The 20,991-nt window shown below is 39.1% G+C and overlaps 1 protein-coding gene across 1 annotated transcript; it reads right to left on the bottom strand.

Moving 5' to 3' along the window:
- Window positions 1–8,737: 8,737 nt before the first annotated feature.
- LOC140890137 (uncharacterized) lies at window positions 8,738–19,071 on the bottom strand. The gene is made up of 5 exons (XM_073297894.1): window positions 18,930–19,071; window positions 9,755–9,902; window positions 9,586–9,604; window positions 9,026–9,472; window positions 8,738–8,839 (listed from the first exon to the last, which is right to left on the bottom strand). Exons 1-5 carry the CDS (start codon window positions 19,069–19,071, stop codon window positions 8,738–8,740), a joined length of 858 nt encoding a protein of 285 aa, XP_073153995.1.
- Window positions 19,072–20,991: the final 1,920 nt, after the last annotated feature.

The following is a 20,991-nucleotide window of genomic DNA, read 5'->3' as shown; positions in this document are numbered from 1 at the left end:
ACATTCTGGCTACCTCCCTAAAAATTCTGCTGTTGTGGCTAAAAAGAGTGAACTGCAGAATTTTGCCTCTCAGGCTGGGCTGACTGTCTTGAAGAACTCCCACTCTGTGATCGCTCAAAACCACGCCGAGGACAAACTCTGGCAAAGTGTCCGGTCTGGTGACAGATATGACAGCTCCCAAAGATTCCTCTACACTGATCACTAGGGTGTCTACCTCCACACTTGCTGCAAAACATGCCTAAAGATCCAGAACTCTGCCCTGAACCAAACTGCTTAGAGACACTGGAACTAGAAAAAGTGCTCCTTGACTTCTTGAATTGTTTCCCTTTCGGTCGAAGCTGATCTTTTTTGTTACCGCCACCTCTACCCCTCAAACCTCGGTGGCTGATTCTGAAACTGAGACGGCTGATTCTGATACTTTCTTGGCTGCTGAGGGACAAACTGAGCTCCACGTTGTCTCATCAAACCTTCTTCGGCTCCTTTGGCCTGATTCATAGCATCAGCAAAGTTATCGGGCCTACTAGTATTCACCAACACAAAGATATCGAGATTCAAGCCATTAATGAACTGATCGGCTTTGGCTTCTTTGTTATCGGCAATGTGTGGCACAAACCTCAAAAGGCTATCAAACTTGTCTACATACTCCTCGATGTTCAGATTTCCTTGCCTCAAGGTAGCAAAATCAGTCCCTTTATCCTTTCTATAAGACACTGGGAAGAACCGCTTATAAAATTCAGATTTAAACAGATTCCAGTTGATAACCGTACCTCGATTATCTAGGGCTCTATTCGTCGTAATCCACCAGCTCTTTGCAACACCTTAAAGCTGATGAACAACTAACCTGATTCGGCGGTCATCTGTGTAGTCCATAGAATCAAACAACTGATCCATGTCCTCCAACCAACTCTCACAGTCAACTGCATTCTCGATACCCTTCAGAGTTGGCTGTCTGAAAGACTAAAACCTCTTCAGCAAGGTTTCCATCGGTGTCAAAGTGACATCCATCGGATCAGTGCCGGTACTACCCTGATCATTCGGAGGAGTTACAACCGGTTGGTTCCTTTTCAAGACTCGTAGAGGAGGCATATCTGATGATCAAATGATTAGGACACAGATATCTCAATCTCAAAATACTACTCGGTGACCACCAATCCCTGTTCGGCATACTCATACCACCTCAATAGAACTCGGATTCAATTGGAAACCAAACACAGTTCATATCTCAAATAATTCATGTTTTATAATTTAAATACACAATCATGTAATTCAAATAATTCTAAAATAATAAAGCATGCTCACACGTAATTCAAATAATCAGATCAATGTAGAATTCAATCAAATGCGAAAAAAATAAATCAAGCAGACTTGATCTACCTCGCTCACTTCTAAATCAAACCAAGATTTTATCTCTCTGATACCACTTAATATGAGAACCTTGGTCTAATCATCTAATCAGGATTAAATCAATCAATCTCTAACAGAGAGTCAAGAGATTAAGTAAACAAAATTTAGAAAGGCATGCACGGACCCCATGCACACCTCCGTGTTCAGGTTCGTGCATTAACCTGTAGCCAAAGGATCGGAGACTACAGGGTACATGGACCCCATGCACACCTCCGTGCATAGGTCCGTGCACAAAAATTCACTAAATCTCAAATCTCTTTTTTATGCATGGACTCCGTGCACCCTCCGTGCTCGGGTCTGTGCCTAGAATCTCAAAATTCCAAACTTACTGTCTCGAGTAATTGATCACATGGACCCATTTACGGATGCATGTCAGGGGTCCGTGCATGAACAAAATCAGAACATCTCAAGATGCGAAGGTACACGGACTCTGAAACGGATTTAGGCACGGGGTCTGTGCCCTGCTAAAAACCAAAAAAAAAATAATAATAAGGCAGCAAAAAAATGGAACCTCAACCACAACTCCAAAATCTCAATCACAACATGCATAAACACATACAACTTGCATAATGCTTTACATGATAAGTCTAAAGTTGTACGAATATTCGAAAGAGTAGAACATGCATCGGTTCTAAGTTTTACATATCAAAATACAAAACAAGTTCGAAACAAATTCAACTTCTAAAACCAAGTCCTCACTTCTATCAAACACAACTCGATCTAGCCATGTTGTCTCTGACTCGATCCTGCTCCACCTGTTGCCAATACAAAAAAAAGACAACAACCGGATAAATCCGGTGAGAATAATATTCCTAGTAAAAGCAAAAAACATGCAATATCAAATAATATATCAAATCATGATATAACTTCAACAAATTCCAAATATGAAATAGAATGAAATGCATGTCTTTAAAATCGGGATTATCTAATTGGATAATCAAAGGTAACTGATAAGTTCATTGTGTATGCATTATTTTGTGTCATTTTTATGGTTATTTTGCATGCATTTATTTTACTTCATGTGTTTTATTTATATTTTATTTATTGTGTATGCATTCTACTCTCCTGGTTGATTTTTGCAAGTTAATGGAGCTTTTAGAAAAAAATATGGAGTTCAAGTCTCGCGCATGGGCGAGTTCCCATCTTGCACGCGCGCCACAACAATTTCCAGCAACGAGAGATTCAGGACTCGCGCGAGCGCGCAAGAAAATTCCAGCAACAATGTTTTGAGGATGGGCGCGAGCGAGTTTTTATCTCGTGTGCGCGCGAGAGGAGGTCCAGGAAGCTGTTTTGAAGGCTTACGCACACACGAGACTTCTTCTAGACGCGGGCGCGAGTTCGGGATGCTGATTGTCCGTGAAATCCTAGGTTGAAAAGGAACTTAATTGATGAGGGATCTGGATCATATAAATAGGAGTATTATTATCTTTTGTGGGGACTTTTGACGCAAGACTGAAGGCGGCTCTTGAACATTCTTCCAGTTTTTTCTTCTATTCTCGTATTTTCTAGTTTATGGTTTTATACTTTGTTTTATTAATTATGTTTATTAGTGAGTAGTAGTTTTTTATCGATCAAGGCCACGTGATTGGGCCAGAAAATTTATGTAGAAAACTTGGATGTTTATTTGAGAATTTACAGATTTGATTTTATTTCATTGATTATTGAATTTATATTTGTCTTGTGAATGATCTGGCCAGTTATTTTCTTGCATGTTAATCGATTCCAAGTCGACATGGGAGGTATTGATTTTTTATACATGTGTCCATCGTCAACCCGCTGATGTCGAAGGCCAAAACTCCAGTACAACTCCGCTACAAGCTCAGTGGCACCTCGATAGTTCCTGACCTTCGATAATATGGCTAGAAATACTCAAATTAAGTATTAACATACAAGTTTCACCCAAAACTCACAATGAATTGTGAGAATTCATGGCCTATTTACAGGCGTCAATCGGAAGCTCCAATCCTTGGTTCGAAAGGTCCGAACCTTCATGTATGCCACGTCTCTGGACAATTGTCTTCGAAAGCTCCGATCTTAAGTTCGAAAGCCCTGATCCTCACTTCACATGTTCTGATCTCCCACATTTTGTGTACTCTTGACACCTCATTAATTGCATGGCCTAACTCTGATCTGACATTATGATCTGGGTTCGGATGCTTCGATCCCACCCTCTACTTCCGAACCTGCTTCCAAACTGCACTTCGTACTGTCCGAACTCTTCTGAGGGTCCAATATTTATTTTCTTATTTTTAAACAATTTAATCACTTGGCTAGCTAAAGCAATGACAATTTTAAACATATTTTACCATTTTAAACTTGTTTAACCATTTTAATTACGTAAAACAGGGTCACTACATTGGCTATAATTGAGACAACTCCAACTCCAACTAATTCACGCACCATCACAGTGTAAGCCCTCGGCATACTTCTTAGCACCTTAGCCTCCAGATCCTCTCCCACGGATCGCACTTACTTAATCAATTTGTCTCGCCTCTACCACCTACTCTCATGGGCCGACCTTACCACTTAGAGTTGTACTCGAGCCTTGGTTCCTGGTCAAGTTATAGATAGTAAATAAAGATCAGATGTCAAACTTACAGGGACTGTATAAATATGACTACCAGAATATAATCATTTATACTTAATCTAGACTAATCAATAAGAATGATGAGTATTCATATTTTAAACTAAAAACTTAAATTGCACATAAAATTAAACTTAATAAAAACGCAGCAGAAATTTTGGATTAAATTTAATATGGAAAATCTCGATCAAGGACACACGTAGGTACCAGACAAATTATGTAACAAGTAGTCGATTCAAGACTAAGATTTAATCTTATATTACGCGAATTCTCCTAAATTTTTCAAAGGTTTATTTCTAGAACAGTCAAACCTATTCAAATATTGACGGATTAATCTTTCGTAATTCTAATAAAATTTGAATGCATGACGAATGGTGAAAATTCAGTTTACACCCAAACCGCACACTGAAACCGAATTTTATTTCTAGTTGGTTTTACAATATGTTGATTATCAAAATGATCGAAATCAATACCTCCTCTGTCGACTTGGAATCGATTAACATGCAAGCAAATAATTGGCCCAATACAAATATAAATACGACAATAAATAAAATCAAATCAAATATGAAAAATCCCAAATAAACATCCAAGTTTTCTACATAAATTTTTCTGGCTCAATCACGTGGCCTTGATCGAAAGAGAAAAACTACTCAAAGCTTAAAATGATTCATAAACGAGAGTTTTCAATCCAAAACATCAACTGAGAACCAAAAATAAAAGAAAAAAATAAAGGTAGAAAGGAAGATGATGATCGGCCGCCTCTTGCCTTCAATAGTGTTGTGTAACCATTCATTCTAATGAATGAGCCGGTTTATAAGTGTCCAAGATCCCCAAAAGATAATATCCTTCCCGAGCAATAGTTTCCAATTTTAAAAAGTCTGTACGCGTGGCTCGCTCGAGCGAGCACAAGGTACGCTCGAGCGAGAGTGACTCTGCTCCGGAAATTTCTTCTCTCGTCTTTCTCGCTCGAGCGAGCACAAGGTGTGCTCGAGCGAGAACATCTCTGTCTTGGCTATCTTTCTTATCTCGCTCGAGCGAGCACCAAATGCGCTAGATCGAGTATACTTCTGGATTTTTTCTCTCTCCTCGGCCTCGCTCGAGCGGATATAACCATCCGCTTGAGCGAGTGTAAAATGTCCAAAATCTTGATTTTCCTGAATTTTTCTACAAAATGAACCAGGAAGAGTATTATGCAGAAAAATGCATGAAATATGCTAAAACTAAATAAAACAACAACAAAAACATATGAATGCATGAAAAACAATTACAAAAATAAGCATATGAAACATAGTTATCAACTCCCCCATACTTAAGCTTTGCTTTCCTTCGAGCAAGACATACAACAAACAAAATGCAATAACATAAGTAAGAATGAATCATGTACAAAATATCCTCAGATGAGTTCCACTTCAATCAACTAAAAACAACTACTTCTGATTTTCCACAATACACCGCCGGTTTAACGTAAACGTTCGTGTGTGCCATGTTATTCCACTTTCGTGCAACTTCAAAAGAATATGTCCTAAGAATACTTAGCGATCTATGACAATTCAATGCAAGTGTCACAATCTAGCACTTTTTCATCCCAACAATCCCAAACAAAAACATGCACTTACTTGAGATTAATTACGTACCTCCGAATTTTGCACCCGGTTTTCTTATGCCCCTATAATTACCCGCAAACTTAGCTATAACTGTGATAGGATTAAAATTTCAATCCTCTCGTATATAGCCCGGATGGAGCAACAATCTCATTTAACCCGCAAACTTAGCTATGGAAGAATGATTAGAATCTCAATCATTTTCCAAACTCGAATGGAATTGTTATTTTAAAATATTCAAAATTTTAACCACATGGAATCCGCATACTTAGTTAAGAACAAGGAATTAGGATTTCAACCCCTTACTCTAACCCGGATGGAGTTAACTTATGTTTCAACCAAAACTTTTCAAAAAAATTTTAAAGGTACGCCCAAGATCATTAATGCAATGTCAGACAATCATCAAGATTCCAAAGACACTATCATGATCAACAAACACATATTTCCATGCAATGGTCAAGCAAACACGAACTTCGTCAATTACATCGCTACACTACACTAGTCTATCATGCGTGCTTAAAAGGATTCATGATTCAACCAACAGTTTCTCATGTTCAATCAAAAGCAACATTTATCAAAAACAATTTTTTTTCTCAATTCAATCATCATCGGCCAACATTCATCATTCTACTTATTCACACAACACAACAACAGAATGACATGCATGAATACGAACTATATACAAAGAACGAAACCGAATGAATGCAAACACAATGATGAACAAAACAATCACATCTAAACAACACCCCCCATACTTATCTAAAGCATTGCCCTCAATGCCTCAAAGACACAAACACATACATAACCAACAAAATGAGAACGAACAAAGGCAATGAAACAAAAATCAAAACAAAAACTGTACTCCCCTGGTCTAATGCTGTGCAGGAGCGTCAGGATCCTCCTCATGCTCAGGCGGTGGTTGGGGTGCACGACCCACTTGATCAGCATACTCGAACTGGAAGGGTGGCACTTGAAAGGAGGGGGCTAGAGCAGCATACTGGAATTGGAATGGAGGCGGATACGGAACAACAGCAGGAATAGAGGAGGTGGCGAGCCCCAAATGAGTGGTAATTCCACGGATTAGAGCATCCATGGCTTGAAAGTTTGCGGTGGCAGCAGTCAAAAACTCATTTTGGACATGAGAAAAAGCAGTAAGTTCATGGATGGCCTCAGGAAATGGCCTACGATGGGGCTGTGGTGGTGGGGGCGCAGGAGCGGTACTAGTACTCGCTCTTCCTCCCTGAGGAAAGTCTTTCCTCCTCTTCTCCTTCTTCTTCTGAACCAATGCCGCATCAACGGGTTGTCTCGGCTGCTGCCACTCTTTGTATGCTTGAACTTGGACACCAGCTTGAATACATAGCTCGGATATGATGCTGGGAAAGAAAAGGCCCAAGGAGGATGCGTAGATGGAGCGCCGAATCTCACTGTGAATAATCCAGCCGACATTGATCGGCAACCCCAAACTCAAGGCATACAGAAGAATGGCGCTCTCCATGTTCACACTGCTCTTATGATAAATAGGAATCAAACAATTTGCAGTAAACGCGAACCAAGTTGACGCCTCAACCAACAAAAATCTTTCCGAAAAATGAAGACAAGTGTTCGGATCATTCCATGTCGCCCCATCAAAACACAATTGTTCCAAAATTTCATTATAATCAAGGTCGACTTTCAAACTCTGATACAACACATCATCAACAGCAAGAGTTTGAAGTAAGGCATTCAATGCATTTTCATCAAAAGAATCAAGTTTTCCCCGTACATTCGCTTTACCGTCCTCTTGCTCGACGGCATTAGCATAAAATTCTCGCACTAAAGACTGCCGCCTTAGGATGTTGACAAAAAAATTCCAATTCCGATTGTCAATTTCTATTGCTACGCCACTATCCCGATGAGTTAATTCCACACCCCTCTTAGGAATAGGAGTGCGATTGAGTTTAGCCCGGTCATACATGTCTTTGGCCGCGGCGTTGACAAATCGTCTGGCGATGCCCGACGAAGATGAAGAGGCCGGAGTTCTTTGGGAAGTAGAAGCACCATCCAATCTTTCACGTTTAGTTCCCATGAATGTGAGAAGTGATAAGTGAAAAGCGGGAACAGATGGACCGGCCTCGGATTGCCGAGGAGTGACAGAAATAGGGATGGAATAGCAGTTGTGTTGGTGGATGGCCGGCGTGGTGGAGAGTTAGAAGAGGAGCGTCTGCTGGAGTGATAGAAACAGATGGATGGCTGGCATGGTGTTGCTTCATTTAGCCGATAGATTTTCAATGATGTGAGCCGGAATACAAGGAGGCCAAGCGGTGGAGATGAACGGTACGGTGCGGATGCTGGTAATCAATGGCGATGAGGGTAGATGATGGTGGTCGAATGCTCCAAGAGATCTAGCCTGCAATTTTGTGAGAGAAACTTTGAGATTTGGGGGTTTAGGGTTGAAAGGGGGAAGAATAGAAGTGAGGGAGCAGGAGAGAAGGGGTCCCAATATATCGCGATTAAAATACTCTCGCTCGAGCGAGCCCAAAATTTTCTCGGGGTCAGAGCACCTCTCGCTCGAGCGCACATAGTGGCCGCTCGAGCGAGAGAAATTTTCCAAAAAGTTTCAAAACAGATGGATGCTCGCTCAAGTGCATATATCTTCCGCTCGAGTGAGATCCTTTATCCCCAAAGAACACAAAATCAGAGACCTGTTCGCTCGAGCGCATATAGGTTCCGCTCGAACGAGAAAATTTTTTTAAAAAAAAAATCCAAAAAAATATAAAAAAATTCACAAACTAACTTAAAATCAATAAAAATAACCCAAAAAAAATAAAATAGGGAAAAGAACACTGGGTTGCCTCCCAGTCAGCGCTACATTTATAGTCTATAGCCCGACTATACCTCCCTTTTAATTTGACAGGTCATGCAAGTTGACAGTGGTCTGTGTTTGATCCACGATACCACCTCAATAAACTTTTATCCTTTGCCCGTTAAATTTGAATGCTCCTGTGGCGGGACTATAAATTTCCACAGTACCATATGACATCACTTGCTTGATAGTGAACGGTCCTGACCATCTTGAACGTAGATTTCCTGGCATGAGCTTCAAACGTGAGTTATATAATAAAACAGTTTGGCCTACCTCGAACTCACGTGAGACGATGCGTTGATCATGTCATTTCTTGGTTTTTTCTTTGTAAATCCTGGCATTCTCATAGGCATCCAACCTAAGCTCCTCAAGTTCATTCAATTGCAACAAACGCTCTTCGTCTGTAGCCTGCACATCAAAATTCAGAAATTTAGTAGCCCATAATGCTTTATGCTCAAGTTCAACAGGAAGATGACATGTTTTACCATATAACAACCTAAAAGTAGAAGTTCCTATAGGTGTTTCAAAAGCAGTGCGATAAGCCCATAGCGCGTCATCCAATTTATTTGACCACTCCTTCCTGTTTGAATTCACTGTTTTTTCTAAAATTCTTTTCAACTCCCTATTTGAAATATCAGCTTTCCCACTAGTTTGGGGATGATAAGGTGTTGCCACCTTGTGAGTGACCTCATATTTAGTCAAAAGTGAGTCAAATTGATTATTAAAAAAGTGGGTTTCTCCATCACTAATTATGGCTCTAGGTGTACCATATCTAGCAAAGATAATTTTTTTCAAAAATTTCACAACCACCCTAGAGTCATTTGTCCTACATTCAAGTGCTTCAACCCACTTAGACACATAATCGACCACAACCAACATGTATTTATTTCCTTCAAAAGCAGGAAACGGTCCCATGAAATCAATATCCCATACCTCTAAAAACTCAAATACAAGAATATTATTTAAGGGCATCTCATGTCTCCTAGAAATATTACCAACTTTTTGACAAGCATCACAAGCAATCACATAGGCATATGCATCCTTAAACACGAAAGCCAATAAAATCCCGACTGTAATACTTTAGCAGCGGTACGACCCACGCCGAAGTGACCTCCAGTCGGACCTGTGTGACAATGTGAGAGTATAGAATTTACCTCTTCCGCTGGAATACACCTACGAATAATACCATCTGCATGGATCTTAAACAGAAAAGGATCTTCCCACAAAAAATATTTTAACTCAGAGAAAAATTTCTTTTTCTGTTGATAAGTTAAATACGAGGGAAGAAACTTACTTGAGAGGTAATTAACGATGTCTGCATACCATGGTAAATTCGTTACCTCAAACAGCTGCTCGTCTGGGAAATCATCATGAATTACTTCCGTTTCAATTCCGTGATTCTCCAGACAGGAAAGGTGATCCGCTACTTGAGTCTCTAAGCTCTTCCTGTCAATAATTTTCAAGTCAAATTCTTGCAATAATAAAACCCAACGAATTAACCTGGGTTTAACATCATTCTTGCTCATCAAATACTTTAGCGTCGAATTATCTGTGTGAACGATGACTTTGCTTCCCACCAAATATGACCTGAATTTGTCCAAGGCAAACACTACTGCAAGAAGTTCTTTTTGAAAGAGTGGGTGCCCGGTGAGCCAACTTGTGGCTAAGGGCTTTGATGACTCTATGTACAAACAATCTTTTGTTTAATATAATTTACACTTTTATAATGGCGTCTACTTTATCTTTTATCATATTATTATGTTGTGACATACTATAAGATGTTTAGATGAAGACCTTGAATATACTATAGTGTATGTAAGATGTGGTGGCACATGGGGATGGCTATCATGAAACACATCTTATAGTCACTGTATATTCTAAACAGTTCCTAGTCGATTGAGCCGTCCGTTAATAAGGATAAGGATCACTCGAGATTGAGACTAGCATTTGCGATGCCGAGTACCACGTTTCATTGGTATGGAACATAGAGATGTTCAAAGCATGCAAATGGATATTCATACGATGAATGATCGAACTACCCTTTCCGGACTTTCCAAGTGGTTATCACTTATCGAGTGGATAAAGTCCGCGGTTTTGGTTGTACACCATTAGTCCTTACTACTTGAAACATCATTGAGACTCTATATGCTAGTATTGTACTTTGACTCGTTTACCGACTCTATTGGGGTCATCAGGTGTCGGGATTGGGTACAGTTACAACACATATAGGAGTCGATGCTTTGTTGTCAAGGATTCACCACATACTTGCTAGTGTGGATATCCTATGCAATCTGAGGAGATATTAGTGTGACGAATCTCTGGCCAGAGTACATGATGTGTTTTAAGAAATGGTTTCTTAGTAGCACATGCGATGTCACTATTTGATCTTCAAGATGCATTGCATAGTTATCGAATCTCGAACGACTCTCGATTTACCAATGGTTATTGATTCGATCGGGATATTTGGTTGAAGGGACCGTACTGTACGCTAACCAAAATCTATTGGTTCTTGCAGGCACTATCAGTGATACCTAGGGAATCATGGGGCGATGTTGCTAGGCGCTCTTGCCATGATTCGATGGGCAAGTCGAAAATTGTTGTTCCGAGTCACAAGGAGTTGTGAGCCCACGGCTAGCTGTATCCCTGAACCATTGAGGGTCACACAAATAATGGATTTTTAATCCCTGTTGAGATAATTAAATTTAAAGAGTTAAATTTAATGAATAAAGAAGTGGGACTTCTTATTTAAGAGTAGAGGGAGTAAGATTTCCTAAAATGACATAGTGATGGACATTTTTGGAAACCACTGAATTCGGATTCAGAAAATTTATCTTGACTTTAAAAGATGCAAAAATGGTTTCTGTGCACATTGGTGAAATTGGTTTATCAATCTGAGTCACGATGAATTTTATATTAATTTCTGAACATGCGGGCTTTGCTTGTCAGACTTGAACTTATGACTAATGGGCCCTAAGCTGTTAGCAGCCCACATTATAAATAAGTTATTGCACTACAGAAATTACACAACAGAGGTCACAAAATAATTTCGAAAACCCTAGTTTTTCCTATAGTGGCCGCCGCCCCCTCCCTCTCTGCTCGAAAAATTCCAGCCTGTGAATTTTGAATTTGCAGTCTGGTTTAACGGATCAAATTCGTTAATTCTCTTCGTAGAAACTTCTGATAGATTTTCTAGTGCAATCTATCAGAGGGATAAAACTTCTGTTCGTGGACCTGATTGAAAAATTGTTCGTCCATCAGTTCCTGGGATATACAACAAGAGCAGAGTAATTTGTTGGTGTCCATAATCTCGTTTCGAGATTCAAGGTAAAAATTTAATTGTTATTTAATTTTTACACGCACAATTTAATCGTAAAGTTTTGATACCCATGATATGGAATCGTTCCATATAAAATTTTAAACGTCCGCTGCACCGGGTATCAATTCTGATTGATCTGATCACCGTTTTCCAAGAGTGGTATCAGAGCCAGGTTGCTCAGATCAAGCGATTAAATTAATCAATTGTACAAAAAAAAAAAATTTTAAGCCTCGGTTTTTGAAACAAAACAAATTTTAAAATTAAATTTTTCGACGGGCAAAACACGGGCAGCGATTGGATCGCTTCCCTGGGCAACGCTGGGCGCTGCGCAGGGCAGCGACGGGCTGCCCGGCCCGAGCCCCTTTTGGGGCGCGGGCTGCCCGGGATCGTCCCGGGCGGCCCGGGAAAATTTATTTTTAATTTTTTAATTAAAATTTTAATATGTTAAAATTCTATTTTTGGTCCGATCGAAAATTGTTTTTGATTGGTCCACGAGGCGTCGGATCGAATTGTTCGAGTCCGAAAATTTTAAAATTGATTTTTGGATAAATTTGAATTTTTGGAAAATTTATAAATTTTATCCGTTAAATCAGATTTTATGAAATTAATTATTTTTGGTACAATTGATATAAGATATGATCTTATGGAAATATTGAGTAAAATATGATTTTATGTATAAAATTGGATTTTATATGTAAAATATGATTTTATTTGATAAAAAGATAAAATATGATTTTGTATGTAAAATAAGATTTTATATATGGAATATGATTTTATCCTTTTTAATTTAATTGCCATTGCATGTTATCCAATAAATTAATTTTGAATTAAATATTATTGGATAAGGATGATCGATTGACATGACCAATTTTGTAGGTGTATGTTAGGGAATTTACATTTGTTTTTATTGTTGTTGGATTTATTAATGGGCCTGGTTTATGGCCCAATATGAATTGTCATATGTAATAAAAGTGGGCCTGGTTTATGGCCCGTTCCCACCCCTTAAAATGTATCCCCTACTTGTCATAGTTATTTATTGTAAATACATTAGACTTAGTGGGAGATGAAGATTTGAAGAAATGGTGGGCCCAGCAGACAATGAAGACTGAAGAAATGTAAATTGGAAGCTCAATGTAATAGGATTGCATTGCATACCTGCATATTACCTAGGATTGGACTTAGACTCGTGATTGGAAACCACGGGTCGATTAGTAATGGAATCGATCATCCTAAAATATAATATATGATATTATCGTTGTATGCATGTTTTAGACTAAATTGTATGAATCCCGCAAGCATACAAATTTTAAATGATGAGACAAATTTTCAAAATTAAAATCCCTCATTTTAAATATGATTTAAAATTGATATCAAGATAAATAAAGGAAATTTAAATATTGTTTAAATGTTCCTACCTTCCATCAACGATCAATGTATGAGATGCTACCCGCGGATACGGTCCGGCTCATATTATTGGGGGGGGCCCGTTCGTCGGAAAGATGTACATTGGATTGACACATGTTGTAAGTTGGGTGGAACTCCCATGGGATCGGCTCATATTATTGGGGGATCCACATGGAGACCGTCCATCACAACTTAATATTGATGGGTCATCTTGACATGTCACAATAAACGGCGTCATATTATTGGGCCCTTATTGGACATGAGGTAAAAACGTGGAGGTTGCTTTGGAAGCAATTGGGCTCTACCTTTTGAAAATTATGGTTGGCTGATATTATTCGGGACCATAGTTTATCAATTGGACTCCATGTTCCCACTAAGAAAAACAGTTTCTCGTTTTCACTAGAGGGTAGTGAAATCGTCAAAATAGTGGGAGTGTGATTCATAAAATAAAATTCGCCATATTTTATGTCTTAGTAAATTATTAAACAAATCATCGATTATTGTCTGTTTCATTTCAGTATTTCATTACAATGAATTCGTAATCCACATGTTTCAATTCTCGAACAAAACAAACTTTCTGGCGCAATCAATACAGGATGGTTCCATAAGTTAAGATTGTCCTGAGTTCAGAAAAGATTTTCTAAGTGTTAGAAAAGGCTTCTCCAAAAACAGCCTCGGCTGATGTAACTGCCGAAAGGTTGGCCGAACTAGAAAAATGGTTGGACCATGATCTCAAGGCCAAATGTTACATGCAAAATTCGACAAGTCTAAACAAGTTTGCAATTACTGCAAGAAACCCGGTCATTGGAAATGTAAATGCAAGGAATACCTCGAGCAGTTGAGAACTGCAAAGGGTATGTTTTACATTGAAATAAATGTTTTACTTAAAACTACTTCTTGGGTATTGGATACCAGATATAGATCTCACATTTGCAATGAGTTGCAAATGATGACAAGAATTCGTAAGCTAAGGATGGGTAAGACCCAGCTAAGGCTCGGGAATGGTTCTAGAGTCGAAGCCAAAGCTATAGGAGACATTTATTTAATTTTGCAGAACAATTTTAAGTTATTTTTTAGAGATGTTTTATATGTTCCGGATTTGGTCAAAAACATTATATCTATTTCTATATTTGATAGAGATGGTTTTTCTTGCAATTTTGTAAATGGAATTTGCAATATTTACAAGAATGAATGTTTGATTGGAAATGGACAACTTGAAAACGATCTATATAGCTTAAAATTAAAAGACGTTTCAATGAATTATGTCGATAAACCGGTAACAACAAATAAAAGGAAAAAGATAGTCAAAACCCGGAAAATCTTTGGCATGCTAGGCTAGGTCATATTTTCTCAAGGAGGATGAACAAGCTAGTGGGAGAGGGCATGTTTGATATGTCTGATATTAACTCTCTACCTACTTGTGAATCCTGCCTGAAAGGAAAAATGACTAAATCTCCATTCAAGGGGAAACCTGAGCATAGTCAAAATCTGTTGGATTTGATCCATACAGATGTTTGTGGTCCATTTAGAATTGGTACTCAATTTGGCCACACCTACTTCATTACCTTTACTGATGATTATTCAAGGTATGGGTATTTATATTTAATGAAATATAAGTCTGAAGCATTTGAAAAGTTCAAAGAATTCAAGGCTGAAGTAGAAAACAAACTAGGCAAAAGTATTAAAGCACTTCGATCGGATCGAGGTGGAGAATACTTAAGTACCGAGTTTTTGGACTATCTGAAAGATAATGGGATTCTCTCTCAGTGGACTCCTCCTATGACACCTCAGCTGAATGGTGTATCGGAGCGTCGTAATCGAACTTTTTTGGACATGGTTCGATCCATGATGAGCTTCACTGAGCTTCCACCTTCGTTTTGGGGCTACGCGCTTGAAACGGCGGTATTGTTGTTGAACAACGTCCACACCAAAGCAGTGGATAAAACACCATACGAGTTATGAAATGGCAAAGCTCCTAAGTATTCGTACTTGAGGATTTGGGGATGTCCTGCTTACGTGAAGCAGACAGTGGGAGATAAGTTGGATAGTCGATCCACCTTATGTTATTTTGTAGGGTATCCGAAGAATTCAATCGGATATTATTTTTATCATCCTGCTGAAACACAAGTGTTTGTTTCAAGGAATGCCACCTTCTTGGAGAAGGAGTTCTTATTGGATAAGAAAGGCGAGATGATGGAACTCAAAGAAATTCGAGAAGAAACCAAGATACAAAATAATGATCCTACACCTCAGGAACCATTAATGGACACGCCTATACCTAGAAGATCCGAGAGGACTTCTAGACCTCCTATTCGATATGGTCTTCTTCTTGAAGGGGATCAAGATGAACCCGACGTTGGATGTGATCCAAGAAACTTCAAGGAAGCAATTTCTGATGCGGATTCAAATTTATGGCTTGAAGCTATGCAGTCGAAAATAGATTCGATGCATACAAACCAAGTTTGGTCTTTAGTAGATCCTCCCGATGAAATTATTCCAATAGGGTGTAAATGGATCTACAAGAGAAATCTTGGACCTGATGGTAAGGTATTGACCTACAAGGCACGATTGGTGGCGAAAGGTTATACTCAAAGACAATGAGTTGACTATGATGAAACCTTTTCACCAGTTGCAATGTTCAAGTCCATAAGAATCCTTATTGCCATAGCTGCTTGGTATGACTATGAGATATGACAAATGGATGTGAATACTGCATTTCTTAATGGAAACATTAAGGAAGAGATCTATATGACGCAGCCTGAGGGATACACATCCATGGGAAGCGAGCATAAGGTATGCAAGCTTCAGAGATCGATCTATGGTCTCAAACAAGCATCAAGAAGTTGGAACCAGAAATTTGATGAAACAATAAAGGATTTTGGTTTCATCAAGAACCCGGAGGAACCGTGCGTGTACAAGAAAGTAGTTAAGGATGCTGTGACATTCTTAGTACTTTATGTTGATGACATCCTACTCATTGGGAATGACGTAGGGATGTTGCAGTCAACAAAGATATGGTTATCAGGTAGATTCTCGATGAAGGATTTAGGTGAGGCATCCTATATTCTAGGGATACAGATCTATAGAGATAGATCTAAGAGAATGATAGGACTCACTCAATCAACTTACATCGAAACCATATTGAAAAGGTTTTCAATGGATGGGTCCAAGAGAGGACATCTACCTATGTGTCATGGAGTTTCTCTATCCAAGTCCATGTGTTCCAAAACTGATGAAGAGATAGAGAAAATGACACATGTACCATATGCGTCAGCCATAGGTAGTATCATGTATGGGATGATATCTACCAGACCGGATGTAGCATTTGCTCTGAGTGTCACGAGCAGATATCAAGCCAATCCCAGTCAAATGCATTGGAAAGCCGTGAAGGACATTCTTAAGTACTTACGAAGGACTAAGAATATGTTCATGGTATATGGAGGAAGAGAATTGAAATTGGAAGGCTATACCGACTCTACTTCCAAAGTGACGTGGATGACTCGAAGTCAACCTCTGGATTTGTGTTCATGCTCAATGGCGGTGTTGTCTCTTGGAAGAGCTCCAAGAAGGACACCACAGCGGATTCCACCACTGAGGCAGAATACATTGCGGCATCAGCTGGTGCTAAAGAGGCCGTTTGGATGAGGAATTTCGTCCAAGAGTTGGGCGTTATTCCTGAAGTTGTTGGTCCAGTCCCGGTGTACTGTGACAACACGGGTGCCGTTGCTCAGGCAAAGGAACCAAGGTCTCATCAAAGATCCAAACACGTACTGAGGAAATACCACATCATCCGGGAGATCATGGAAAGAGGAGACATCACTGTCGAGAGAGTGGCCTCTGCAGACAATATCGCTGATCCACTTACTAAGCCCTTGCCAGGACCATTATTTGACAAACATCGCGAAGCAATGGGACTGCGTAGTATGACTAGTTGGCTTTAGGGCAAGTGGGAGATTGAAAGAGTGGGTGCCCGGTGAGCCAACTTGTGGCTAAGGGCTTTGATGACTCTATGTACAAACAATCTTTTGTTTAATATAATTTACACTTTTATAATGGCGTCTACTTTATCTTTTATCATATTATTATGTTGTGACATACTATAAGATGTTTAGATGAAGACCTTGAATATACTATAGTGTATGTAAGATGTGGTGGCACATGGGGATGGCTATCATGAAACACATCTTATTGTCACTGTATATTCTAAACAGTTCCTAGTCGATTGAGCCGTCCGTTAATAAGGATAAGGATCGCTCGAGATTGAGACTAGCATTTGCGATGCCGAGTACCACGTTTCATTGGTATGGAACATAGAGATGTTCAAAGCATGCAAATGGATATTCATACGATGAATGATCGAACTACCCTATCCGGACTTTTCAAGTGGTTATCACTTATCGAGTTGATAAAGTCCGCGGTTTTGGTTGTACACCATTAGTCCTTACTACTTGAAACATCATTGAGACTCTATATGCTAGTACTGTACTTTGACTCGTTTACCGACTCTATTGGGGTCATCAGGTGTCGGGATTGGGTACAGTTACGACACATATAGGAGTCGATGCTTTGTTGTCAAGGATTCACCACATACTTGCTAGTGTGGATATCCTATGCAATCTGAGGAGATATTAGTGTGACGAATCTCTGGCCAGAGTACATGATGTGTTTTAAGAAATGGTTTCTTAGTAGCACATGCGATGTCACTATTTGATCTTCAAGATGCATTGCATAGTTATCGAATCTCGAACGACTCTCGATTTACCAATGGTTGTTGATTCGATCGGGATATTTGGTTGAAGGGACCGTACTGTACGCTAACCAAAATCTATTGGTTCTTGCAGGCACTATCAGTGATACCTAGGGAATCATGGGGCGATGTTGCTAGGCGCTCTTACCATGATTCGATGGGCAAGTCGGAAATTGTTGTTCCGAGTCACAAGAAGTTGTGAGCCCACGGCTAGCTGTATCCCTGAACCATTGAGGGTCACACAAGTAATGGATTTTTAATCCCCGTTGAGATAATTAAATTTAAAGAGTTAAATTTAATGAATAAAGAAGTGGGACTTCTTATTTAAGAGTAGAGGGAGTAAAATTTCCTAAAATGACATAGTGATGGACATTTTTGGAAACCACTGAATTCGGATTCAGAAAATTTATCTTGACTTTAAAAGATGCAGAAATGGTTTCTGTGCACATTGGTGAAATTGGTTTATCAATCTGAGTCACGATGAATTTTATATTAATTTTTGAACATGCGGGTTTTGCTTGTCATACTTGAACTTATGACTAATGGGCCCTAAGCTGTTAGCAGCCCACATTATAAATAAGTTATTGCACTACAGAAATTACACAACAGAGGTCACAAAATAATTTCGAAAACCCTAGTTTTTCCTATAGTGGCCGCCGCCCCCTCCCTCTCTGCTCGAAAAATTCCAGCCTGTGAATTTTGAATTTGCAGTCTGGTTTAACGGATCAAATTCGTTAATTCTCTTCGTAGAAACTTCTGATAGATTTTCTAGTGCAATCTATCAGAGGGATTAAACTTCTGTTCGTGGACCTGATTGAAGAATTGTTCGTCCATCAGTTCCTGGGATATACAACAAGAGCAGAGTAATTTGTTGGTGTCCATAATCTCGTTTCGAGATTCAAGGTAAAAATTTAATTGTTATTTAACGCACAATTTAATCGTAAAGTTTTGATACCCATGATATGGAATCGTTCCATATAAAATTTTAAACTTCCGCTGCACCGGGTATCAATTCTGATTGATCTGATCACCGTTTTCCAACACTTTTTCGGTGGTGGCATAATTCAGTTGGGCAGCTAACAGGGTGATACTGGCATAGTAGATCACATGAAGTACTTTGTCCCTTTTTTGTACAAGCACGGCTCCCAACGCAGTGTCACTGGCATCACACATCAACTAAAATGACAGATTCCAGTCAGGTGCTACTATCACTGATGCAGTTGTCAATTTCTGCTTTAAAATCTGAAAATCCTGTAAGCACTCAGCAGAAAAATTAAAAGGCACATCTTTTATCAACAAATTAGTAAGTGGTTTAGCAATAGAAGAAAAATATTTAATAAATCTCTTATAAAAACCTGCATGCCCAAGAAAACTTCTAATTCCTATCAAATTCGTGGGAGGTGGAAGTTTTTCAATTACTTCTAATTTTGCCCAGTCCACCTCCAAACCTACCTCGAACACCTTATGTCCTAACACAATGCCTTCTCTCACCATGAAGTGGCATTTCTCCCAATTTAACACAAGGTTACTCTCTTCCCATCTTTGCAAAACTTTTTTTTCAAATTAAATAAACATGCATCAAAGGATGAACCAACCATAGAAAAATCATCCATAAACACTTCAATAAATTTTTCAACCATATCATGAAAGATTATCATCATGCACCTCTGAAAAGTGGCAGGGGCATTACAAAGACCGAACGACATCCGTTTATACGCAAAAGTATTATAAGGACAAGTAAAAGTGGTTTAGTGTTGGTCCTCATGTGCCATAGGAATTTGCATATAACAAGAATAACCGTCTAAAAAATAGTAAAACGCATGCCCAGCAAGTCTCTCAACCATCTGATCAATAAAGGGAAGGGGAAAGTGATCCTTATGAGTGTCATCATTCAATTTCCTATAGTCAATACAAACTCGCCACCCCGTAACAGTTCTAGTAGGAATCAATTCATTATTTTCATTCTCAATAACAGTCATCCCTCTCTTTTTAGGAACTACTTGAATTGGACTCACCCATTCACTGTAAGATATAGGATAGATAATACCTGCATCAAGGAGTTTTATCACCTCTTTTTTCACTACCTCTTGCATAGCTGGGTTGAGTCGCCTCTGTGGTTGAGTAGATGTCTTGTGCTCTGCCTCCATCAGTATTTTGTGCATACACATGGTTGGACTAATCTCCTTGATGTCATCCAAGCTCCATCCTATGGCTCTTATATGCTCTCTAATCACCCTCAACAATTTTTCCTCCTCACAACCTGTCAAAGAAGATGAACAGATTACTGGCAGTTTATCTATCTATAATAAATATAAATATTTTAAATGCGAAGAGAGTGGTTTAAGTTCAAGAGTGAGGGGCTCCTCGGTGGATGGCTTCAATGGTTTTGGAATATGGCCAAGCTCCCCCATCTTGGTATTGATGAATTTTTCAAAGGGAAGACTCCAATTCAGATCTCGTGCCACTTCATGAACTTCCTCGCTAACATGCTCCTCATCCATTGTTCGTGCCAAAGATATTTCTAATGGATCCACGGACAACTGTTCCTGCAGAGAACACTCAACCAATTCATCAGTAACATCAATTCTGAAACAATCAGAATTATCCGCAGGATAAAGAAGGCCCTGAAAAACATTGAAAATGACACTTTCATCATTGATGCGCAAAACTAACTCTCCCTTATGCACATCAATTAAGGCCTTTCTAGTGGCTAAAAGTGGTCTACCTAAAATAAGAGGTATCTCACGATCCTCTTCCATATCAAGCACAACAAAATCCACTGGAAATATAAACTTATCAACCTTAACCAAAACATCTTCAAAAATCCCCCTTGGATATTTTATAGATCTGTCAGCTAATTGCAAGGAGATAGTGGTTGGCTTAACTTCACCAATTTCTAGCTTTTCAAAACACGAATAAGGCATAAGATTTATACTTGCACCTAAATCACACAAAGCCTTTAAAAAATGATTTTTCAATAGTGCATGGAATTGAAAAGCTGTCGGGATCCTTAAGTTTCGGGGGGAGTTTATTTTGTAAAATAGCAGAACACTCTTCCGACAACTTCACGGTTTCAAAATCCACCAATTTTCT

Source organism: Henckelia pumila, chromosome 3 (assembly GCF_033568475.1).
Source record: "Henckelia pumila isolate YLH828 chromosome 3, ASM3356847v2, whole genome shotgun sequence".
Taxonomy (NCBI): Eukaryota; Viridiplantae; Streptophyta; class Magnoliopsida; order Lamiales; family Gesneriaceae; genus Henckelia; species Henckelia pumila.
The sequence above is the reverse complement of the archived record's forward strand: the minus strand, read 5'-3'. Positions and strand labels throughout refer to the sequence as shown.